Here is a 10,484-nt window from a genome sequence, read left to right as displayed (position 1 = left end):
TGTCTGTACTCAGCAAATTTCATGAGTGAGTATTCAAAGAATGCGTATCCTTTCTACGAGCATGCAATGAAAATTATACTTGGCATGAGTTGTCTCTAACAAAATCTCTGAGTTGTGTTGAAGGTGAACCACAGGCACTTTCAGGTCATGCTGGTTATAAGAGAAGGGAAGGGAAGGGAAGGGAAGGGAAGGGAAGGGAAGGGAAGGGAAGGGAAGGGAAGGGAAGGGAAGGGAAGGGAAGGGAAGGGAAGGGAAGGGAAGGGAAGGGAAGGGAAGGGAAGGGAAGGGAAGGGAAGGGAAGGGAAGGGAAGGGAAGGGAAGGGAAGGGAAGGGGAGGGGAGGGAAGGGGAGGGGAGGGGAGGGGAGGGGAGGGGAGGGGAGGGGAGGGGAGGGGAGGGGAGGGGAGGGGAGGGGAGGGGAGGGGAGGGAAGGGAAGGGAAGGGAAGGGAAGGGAAGGGAAGGGAAGGGAAGGGAAGGGAAGGGAAGGGAAGGGAAGGGAAGGGAAGGGAAGGGAAGGGAAGGGAAGGGAAGGGAAGGGAAGGGAAGGGAAGGGAAGGGAAGGGAAGGGAAGGGAAGGGAAGGGAAGGGAAGGGAAGGGAAGGGAAGGGAAGGGAAGGGAAGGGAAGGGAAGGGAAGGGAAGGGAAGGGAAGGGAAGGGAAGGGAAGGGAAGGGAAGGGAAGCATTTGGTAGAAGTTGGAAAGTGGAAGAAGAGGTGGAAATGTTGACTTCTGGGGCAGACTAGAACTAATTCTAACTGTGGTCCTTTTATTCATAGGTGTTCAGAATTAGATGTAGAGCCATTGCAAGGGCAGTAGATGAAAGCTATTGGCTCTGGATGTAAATGCTGGGAGACAAATACAGGCTACACTGTAGTATGCAACAAAACTCTGTAATGTGCTTCAGTCTGTCCTAAATAGCCAGCTGGTGTAAAGGGTGGATAAATACAGTGGAGGAAAATGTAACAGTCTCCCTGATCAGATCTGCTATTTATTTAGTTATTTGATTGATTGGACTGTTGTAGTTTGTCCCACAGCTAATTAATCTACCAATGCATGGGCTAGAAGGCGCTTTGCAAGGCTCTAATATACGCAATACTTTGTTGTGTTTTTCAGAAGTAAAAAAGGAACAGTCAAACATTACCATGTGCACAAAACCCCTGAGAATAAGTATTACCTCACTGAAAATCACTGTTTTGAAACAATTCCCAAACTGATAAACTACCACCAGCACAACTCAGCAGGTAATCCTATGTGTTCTCCCTACTTGATGGGCTCTGGCTTAGTCTTCTGTGCTCCTCAGAGTTAACACAAACAACTTCCAATGCTGAGTATTCTAAATTTTGAGGCAACTTTTGGGAGAATTTGGGTGAGACTTGAGCTACCATATTCACAATCGAAATAGTTGCTTTGCTTTCTGTACAGTGCTTTTTGATATTTTACTGGCTCTTCTTGCAGTGCCTCTGCTGGAGGTACTGCACAGAAAAATTTGTTAAAAAACCTGTTCAGAAACCCTGAAGTGCTTAGTCTTGTGAAGTGATGAAGCTGCTAAAAATTGTTGTCTTCACCTGGATGGTTGTAATATGGTGTGTGTTTTTGTGTATTAACTTCCTGTATGTTACTTGATTCAGAGGGGTTATTTATATATTGAGACCTTTAATGGGTTTTGTTTGTAGGTATGGTGCCAAGGCTCCGGCATGTGGTATCTACACAAATAAATAAAGTTCCAGCCACAGCTTCATTGGGAAATGGTAGGAAAAAAATTTTATAGTATCAGTCTTGGCCACCAATAAAAACAAGACAAGAAAATCATGATTTACTTTTTTCAGGCTTGTGGAAGGTTGCAGAATCTTTGAATTCATCGTTTTGTGGCCATTTTAGTTTGCACACATAACGTTTATGTTATGTCTTTTTAAGACACTCTATGTCAAATATTATATTGAACATTAAAGATCATAAAAACTTTCTCTTTTTTTTTTTTTTTTTCCCTCTGCAATATTAGCTGGCACAATCATACTTGTTTTCCAATCCCCTACAGGAATATTTATCATTTGATGCATAAATCTTTCTCAAAACTGCTTATAAGGCTTAAACCTAAGCAGTAGCAAACAATACTTGTAGGAAGTTTAGTGTCCTTCAAACACAAAGCTGAGATGAGAGACGGGTACGTTACATCAGTGCACCATGATTTTGTAGCCCTTCAGAGAAAACAACAGCATTGCACCTGACAGACTTTGTGCTTGCATTTGTTTATTTTTTTGCTTAAGGGAATTTCTTTGTCCTGCTAGGAATCTGGGAGCTGAAGCGAGAAGAAATTGTCCCGTTGAGAGAGCTGGGAAGTGGTCAGTTTGGAGCAGTGCATCTGGGAAAGTGGAAGGGACTATATGATGTAGCTGTAAAGATGATTAAAGAGGGAGTAGTGTCAGAAGACGAATTCGTAGAAGAAGCTCAGACTATGATGTAAGCTTTGCTTACGCATTTGGAAACAATGATTTCTCCAGACATTAATAAGTAATGCAAAGCAGACACCGGAAAAAGGATTTCCTCTTAAAAATAGCCTTAAATAATGTTGAGTACATTAGACACAGGCTAAATAGGTAGCCATGTAGAACATTTGGAGTACTACCAAAATAATTTCACGCAAACTGATGGGGTCACCTACAAAAAGTTTCAGCTAATGTCTCTTCCAAAACATTAGAGGTTCCACATATGTCACTTAAAACTACTTTCCTTAGCACATATACAGAAATGATAGAAGGCCGTTCTTGTCATCCTGCAGATAGGAATGCAGTGAACGACTGAGAAATATCAACAATATAAAGATTGATTTGAAGTATTAGTCTCTGAAGACAAAGAGAGAATTGTATTAGAATGTCCAGTGAAATTCCTTGAAATGATATTAAGCACATGAATTCAAGAACATTTCTGTTATCTCATGTCCTTAAGGCATGCGCTACCTTCCTGTCATCTAGCTGATACAATCACCGTTCTGAATCCAAAAATTTTGCTGCATGGTTTTAGTAGAAAACTTATAGTTATAGGCCCACTCAGTTCCATTTTCTCCCATGAATAAGGCTGCATATTTTCTCTGCTAAATCCTGTGTGAGATTTTGACTATGAAGTTGGTATTTCATCAATACTTCTTTTGGTTGTCATCAATACTGAGGTTCATAGTAATGAGCAGGAGTCTCAGTTCCTCTTGAAAAGGAATACTTTAAGATAAGACTGCATTCATTCTCAGGAATTTCTCAGAGAATGCTGCATTAATATTTTAAGAAATAAACTTACTAAATGCTCAATCATATCCATTCTTTCTCTTACTGTTTTATTTGCATTTATTTCAGGAAACTTAATCATCCCAAACTTGTTAGACTGTATGGAGTATGCTCAAAATTGTATCCCATCTATCTAGTGATGGAATATATGCCAAATGGCAGTTTACTCAGCTACCTACAGATTCATGGGAAGGAATTACAGCCCCTTCAGCTTCTGGAAATCTGCTACGATGTTTGTGATGCTATGGCTTTTCTGGAGAGCTGTCAGCTCATACATAGAGACTTGGTAAGCTATCCCACAAGAGAAGTGAAACAGGAAAGGCAGAGGCAGTTCTGTCCCATAGTTCAGGTACAGCTGCACTGGTTCTCTTGGTGCTCACCTGAAAAGCATCATGGTCTGCAGAGCAGAGACACCTGGTTGGCTCAGCACAAGGCACTCTGAGCTAGGAGCTTTAAAGCCACATGAAAACAGCACCGTCTACAAGCTAACCTCTCTGCTTCAAAGCTGGACTAGCAGGTCCCCAGCACTGCATACTGTGCTGCTTGCATGTATGGGCTCTAGGCTTAGGGATTTATGCAGCACTTTACAGCACAATTGTAGCATCAGTAAAGCAAAAAGTTCAGTTCTCCAGGAGAAAGAGGTGCAGTATTAAAGATGTGAGGCACTGTTTTTAGGGATAAATCTCTAAATTATCTAACTGGGAACTTTTTCTCTTTTAACAAGTATGGATGTTATTGGGATAAATGGGAGTTTATTCTTGCACACTGCAAGCAGGAACAGAACTTGAAAGTCTGCAGTTGCCTTTTCTTTTAAATGCATTTATAAGTCACTGTTTTCAAGAAAGTATTTCAAGTAGCTCTCAATGTGAGGGTCAGTCATTTCAAGGTCCTGGACCCAAAGTTTATACAAAACATAGTCATAAAAAATGGCAGCATAAGGCTTTTGGGGAAATAAGCAGTTGTATTGGGGCCTGTTAAAAGTGAGCAAACCCAAATTTCAGAGTCAGTAGCAGTATTTTGCCTTCTAACTTCAGACAGAAATACACTGGAATATTTGGTAATGATTTATTTTATAGGCTTGCTTAATTTTCCAGTAGGGATCTCATCTCCTCAGGTACTATTTTAAATGCTGTCTTGATGATGCTTTCAAAAATTTGTTTCTATTTGCAAACAAAGTTGTTCAATCCATACATCACTAATTTTCACACTCTCCTTGAGAAACGAGGAATGACAGACAACGTGGGTAGCAGTGTTCAAGTAGTAAATACAAAGTCAGTCTCTGAAAACTGTCTGTACACCACAGCAAGACAGAGATTAAACATGAGCTTGATTTCATGCTGTAGATTCAAAGTGCATCACTAAAATTAATGAGCATGCAGAGACAGAAAATCCTACTTCAGATAAGTGTTCTCTGGTGATCATTTGTAGAACTATATTCTTACTGAAACTTTCATAAGCCAGACTGTTAATATCAATTTTTATTGTTCCACACTGCTTATAATGTATTGTGGATAATCAAATCAGTGTTTTCCTTCTTGCTTTTGATGCCTTGGTAAATTCTGAGACTACAAAAGGGGACCCTGTATCAGGATACACTTTGAAAGACAGAGTTTAGTTTCTAAATCTGTTGCTGTCTGTCCAGGTGAATGTGAGTTCCTCACCTCTGTTTAATCATCTCCCAGCATCCTCATTTGTAAAGCTGAGGTAATGATAAACAGTGTTTTTCAATCAGCAGTCAAAAGCAAAATAAGAGCTACTTACTAATCCCTTACAGTTTCCAACTTAGCTGCTTCAATCAAAGAATTTCATTGCTCTTTGAAATGTTAGTAGGTAAGGATTATGACGTGACATTATTTCCTCCACTTTAGTTTCTTCTACTCATCTGTTTTCTCATTTTTCTACTAAAGGCTGCTAGGAACTGTTTGGTTGACAGCAATCTTACTGTGAAACTATCTGACTTCGGGATGACAAAGTAAGTAAAAGAACTTGTAGCCTTGTGGATCAATGGTGTCAGTGTATCTATAGTTTACTGGTAGTGATCAGCTAAGAACAGGCCTTAAGTAAAGTTAAGCCACAGTGTGTTACAGCTTTTTGTGTCTCCTATCCACTAACTAGTCCCTAAACTATTATGGAGTTACAATAAAGACACTTTTCTGTCTCAAAAACTCAATGCTTAAGGCTAGACACAGCAGAGAGATTTCTCTACTCACATTTGTTAAGGAAATCTCAGTTTGCTTTTTCTAGAAGATATGCACTTGATTCATGGGTTATACACCTGCATCAGCAGCCTCAGTAAAAGGAAGTGGGAGAAGATGAGCAACCTCAAGTCCTCTGAGGAGAGGCTGAGGGGACAGGCACTGCTTAGTCTGGTGAAGATGAGGAGGGTAAGAGATACCTAAAAGCTGACTATGTCTGCTTGCAGTTGCAAAGCTGATGAAGCAAAGTAAATCTCATCAGTGTCAGGTGTCATAGCCATGGGCACTGGCCACATACTGCAGCTCAGAAAGTTCAAGCTTGAAGAACATAGGGTATTTCACAAGGTGACAGTGCGACAGGAAGCACTGGGATACAGCACAAACCCCCATAGCAGAGAGGTTGGATCTAGATGACCTTTGAGGTTCCTTCCAACCCAAGCCATTACATGGTTCTATGATTCTATGATTATTTCTCTAATATGTTGATAACAATTATCTGATCTACTGATTACAGCTAGTGTCTCTATCACATATCCTTTAGAAGTTTGGGATTCCATCTGGGATTTTCCTGGCCAGGATTTTCCTTCAACTAGCCACAGCCAAGTTCATTTCTTCCATTTTAGGTATGTCCTGGATGATCTGTATGTAAGTTCTCTAGGAACTAAGTTTCCAGTGAAGTGGTCAGCACCAGAAGTTTTTCATTACACCAAATTTAGCAGCAAGTCAGATGTATGGGCCTTTGGTATGTATGGAATTTTGCATATAAATACATATGTGTATATGTTATCATGTTTGAATTTCCCTATCTTAGTATATGAAAGTACTAGACACATGCTGAAATAACATAAAAAGCAATTACAGCTTATGCTCTCATTTAATATTTTTTTTGAATCAAAATAGGAATTTTTGGAATTTTTAGCCTAATGTTTTTTTCTTCTAGGCATACAGAAACCTTGACCACTCCCCAGGTGCTTTATGTGTGTTTCATATGCTGCACTAAAGGGAAACATTGGCCCTAGAGATCAAACAGTATCTTTGACTGTAAAACATGAACCTTAGCTACCCAAATCAAAGAGCTGATCTATTAGTCCTAGAGGTCAGCATGGACACTGTGCATGGGATCTGGGTTGCTGCATCCTGGAAAAAAAAATGCATTTGCAGATTACTTTCTGTGCAGAAATTTCAAACATCTGAACTTCTACTTCAGTGGTTTTCAAGCCATGATTTAAAAATCCCCAGAGGCTGTTCAGTGTTTCTAAAAGTCCAAAAAAATAAAAAATAAAAGCAGCAATGAAAGGGGAGCCACTTGTGAGCAGACTTAAGTTCACCTACATGGGTTTGCTCCTGCAGTAGGATGATGTTAGCAGCTGCTGATTTGATGGAAGTTTGGCAACCAATTGTCCTTGAGATTGAACAGTGGTGAATAAAGCAGATGAAAGTGCTTCCAAAATGTGATGCTTCTTTTTTATCTTTACCTTCAGCTAGTCTCCCAATACTGTGTCTGGCGGATAAACAGTTCAATTGTGCGATTTACAAGATTTTTATAATATATGCAATTAAATCAAAAGATGGATTTTCTGGTGATAAAGTTTCTTTCTGTTCTTATGGATGAAATCCTGACTCCAGGCATTATTATCATTAACTTCAGTATCAGTATTAAGTTCAATGAAAAGCACTATTTTCCCTCAGAGGGTCTTTTCTCATTTTACCACTCTCCACTGATGCAGTGGAAACAAGGGGAGAGCTGGATCTGTCAGTCCTGGTTTGACTGCTTTAAACTAGTGAGTCTTTGAAGGGTTAAAGAACTGAACCAAGGTAGTCACATCTCAAAAGCAGATGTCTGAGGACAAATCTTGGCTGGTTCCTGCTCTCATCAGGGAAAGGTGAGATTCAGGTATTGTTTTACTCTGATCTCACTGTGACACTGCAAAGCAGTGATCTTCAAGCTGGAGGGAAGTTAAAGATCCAGTGCGTTTCTTCTTGGAAAAAAATAATATTTCCAGTATTAATAATAAATTTGGATGTTAGAATTTTTTTTTTTTCTCAGAAAGAGTGGTGAGGCAGTGGCACAGGCTGCCCGAGGAGGTGGTGGAGTCACCATCCCTGGGGGTGATCAAGAATCGTGTGGGTGTGGCACTGAGGGACGTGGTTAGTGGGCATGGTGTGATGGGCTGGTGGTTGGATTAGATGATCTTTGTGGTCTTTTCCAACCTTAATGATTCTATGATTCTGTATTGTGAATAAATATTCCACTTCTTTTTTTTTTTTAACTTTATCACATATGTTTAGTTTCAAGAAAAATAGTTTTGAGCAAAGGAGTCCTTATGAATTAATGATTATTATACTATCCAATGTTTCTATTGCTTCATTAAATTCCACTTTTTATATGTATGTGTAGGAGAGACCACAAAGCATTTGAGAATCTTTCTGATACCAAACAAGTTTATGTCTCACTCGCTTCAGAAGATCATTAAAAATGTCATTATGATTTATTCTATAAAATTATGCATAACTGTAACTGTCATTTTCTTTTTCCTTCTCTAACACTCTATCTGGCTGTATACATATACACACTTACATAAGGGGATGTTTGTACTTTTGGACATTACTCTCCGTGGAGTCTGATCAGTTATGTGTTGCATGTGCATCTTGTTTTGGGAAAAAAGGATTATCTTACATTTCTTGGTTCTCATTTCTTATCTTCTGTTTCTTGCCTTCTGTTGCTGTGAATACTTCTGCAGGTATCTTAATGTGGGAGGTGTTCACTTTGGGAAAGCAGCCCTATGAGCTGTACGATAACATGCAGGTGATTGAGAAAGTTTCTCAAGGATATAGACTTTATAGACCACAACTGGTTTCAGACATCACCTACCAGATAATGTACAACTGCTGGCATGAGGTATGTGTATCTGCATGTACATTTCAATCTCAATTCAATACACAGGGTAAGATTCTTCTCACTAATTTATTGGTTTAAAATTTGAATTCTGATTTAAATTCCTATGATTACAGGATGACTAGTCGTACCTCCCCATGACCATTCTTCCCATCTATTTTAGCCACCATAGAATATGTGTTATTTCTATTCATATATAAGTATCTTAATTAATTTAGAGGTAATATCTACCTTTTTAGATAGCTAAAGTTGCATGAAAAAAAACACCCTTAGAAAGGAAGGAGTGGGTTATCCCATCTGTGAGCTTTCAAGGAGTCAAATACTGATCATGCTGATGTTATCTTGAGAGGCGTGTCTGCTGTGCCAAGAACTATTCTGATTTATTGTTTCTGTGGACCATGATTTGTTCCTCACCTGCAGCAAAGAACCATTTGGCATATTGTTGGTGATACCGTGAAATGACAGCAATGACAGTCTCTTTAAATATTATTGGCAGAAATTTGAGAAAAATATAAATGGAAAGAAAGAAGAATAAATTATCACAACAGAAGAAAAATATAAAAAAAAAAAAAACCTTTAATTTTCTTTGTCCCATAAGCACCACTGTCTCTCTGAATTTCTGCATGCATTTAAAACTAAATAACTTTATCCATCATCTTTGCTTCATCCAGCTGCCAGAAAAGCGTCCTGCCTTTCATCAGCTCCTATCATTTTTTGAGGTGCTGAGAGAAGACAGCAGGCCTTGAAAAAGAAGATTCACATACAGATGACTGTGCATACTTGTTCCATATCACCTGCCTTCTGTGAGAGAGTGAAATCTGAACTCTTCCTGACATGAGCCACCTCTGTTACACTATATGTTAGTCTTCTAATTTAATTAGGGATTTGACCAAGAAGTTTATGGGGAAAGCTTTTATGATACTCTGCAGGTGACAGTATCTAGAAGGATGCTGTGGAAGAATGTAATTCATTCGGTCCACCTTGTCTCAAAGGACTCCTCAGACACTGAGATATACGGCAACTGTATACACTCCTTCCATGTTTCCAAGCTGTCACCGTTTGGCCTTAGCTGGAAATGTAAACAAGGAAATAAATGCTAGTTAGGCTTTCTGATTATCACAACTCATCTGAATGCATTTTTCCTTTGTAAATCCCTGAAGCTGGTGCCTGAGGTCAAATGCAGAACTGCTGTAAGGAACAACAACATAAGTAGTTATCATTTCACTTTCAATTACTTATAAATTGCTATTGGTAAAATATTACATCAGTTTGCTTACTAGTAGTATTGATTTTAATTTTGGCCCTTGGGGTGTATGTCTGATTCTGAATTTGTTCTAAGCTGCATATCTAAGATATTTGCAACTCTGCTACATACAGAAAGTTCCTTAGGGAGTTATTACTTCTTTCCACACTTATTTTTTTTTCCTTTTCATTTTTTATGTAGTCATTGCAATAATAAATGTTAAATTTGGCAGATCTGTATAAAACTTTAAGAGCAAAAAAATTGAAAAAAACTTACACTATATTGCTTAGCCAGATATTGTACTGCTGAGCAACAGAACATTCTCTACTGACATTAATTCTGAATTGTTAAATAAGAACACCCAACTTTCAAACGTGCATAGCACTATGCTAATTAAGGGCAACTTCATTCCATCTGGATATACCAAACACATCTGAAGTTTCATCGCTGTAACAGAATCTAAAGTTACATACTGACATTTGTAAATGGCCCATCCAATATATACAAAAAATGAAGAGGTTGTGAAATAAAATTTCTGAAAAACTTCTCTCCTTTGAAATGGATGCTTTGTTGTAATGGAAATGTTAATCTTGAAAACAGATCTGAGGGTGGCTGTTATGCCTAATTACTTTGTTTCCTGTTTTGTCATTCCTTGTTTCTGTTGATGTACTGTAAGTGGGTAAAACACATGCAGTTGAATTATTTATCTTAATACTTTATTTATCTTAAAGTCTAGCTAAGTACTAAGATTTGGGGACATTTTGGCAATCAAATATGTAGTATAGACAACTTTATATGCCTGCACAGTTTGCAACTATTACTTTCATCTGCCTACCATTTTGAATCATCTTCAATTGCCTCTTGTCCTCAGCACTCTA

At 38.7% G+C, this 10,484-nt stretch overlaps 1 protein-coding gene across 4 annotated transcripts in view; it reads left to right on the top strand.

Annotated features, from left to right (window-relative positions):
- The window catches only part of BMX (BMX non-receptor tyrosine kinase), a 32,465-nt gene extending 22,312 nt beyond the window's left edge, over positions 1-10,153 (top strand). For 2 of the 4 annotated variants that reach the window (XM_040703367.2, XM_040703366.2), the window contains exons 11-18: positions 1,114-1,241; positions 1,674-1,748; positions 2,286-2,457; positions 3,342-3,558; positions 5,180-5,244; positions 6,091-6,209; positions 8,209-8,366; positions 9,035-10,153. In XM_040703367.2, the coding sequence (XP_040559301.1) occupies positions 1,114-1,241; positions 1,674-1,748; positions 2,286-2,457; positions 3,342-3,558; positions 5,180-5,244; positions 6,091-6,209; positions 8,209-8,366; positions 9,035-9,109 (1,009 nt within the window). In that variant the 3' untranslated portion in view covers positions 9,110-10,153. Of the gene's footprint in view, positions 1-1,113; positions 1,242-1,673; positions 1,749-2,285; positions 2,458-3,341; positions 3,559-5,179; positions 5,245-6,090; positions 6,210-6,407; positions 7,552-8,208; positions 8,367-9,034 lie in introns of those variants that run through there. The other 2 variants (XM_040703373.2, XM_040703376.2) reach the window with 2 other exon arrangements.
- Positions 10,154-10,484: the final 331 nt, after the last annotated feature.

The sequence above is a fragment of the Gallus gallus genome, chromosome 1, assembly GCF_016699485.2.
Source record: "Gallus gallus isolate bGalGal1 chromosome 1, bGalGal1.mat.broiler.GRCg7b, whole genome shotgun sequence".
NCBI classification, from domain to species: domain Eukaryota; kingdom Metazoa; phylum Chordata; class Aves; order Galliformes; family Phasianidae; genus Gallus; species Gallus gallus.
The sequence above is the reverse complement of the archived record's forward strand: the minus strand, read 5'-3'. Positions and strand labels throughout refer to the sequence as shown.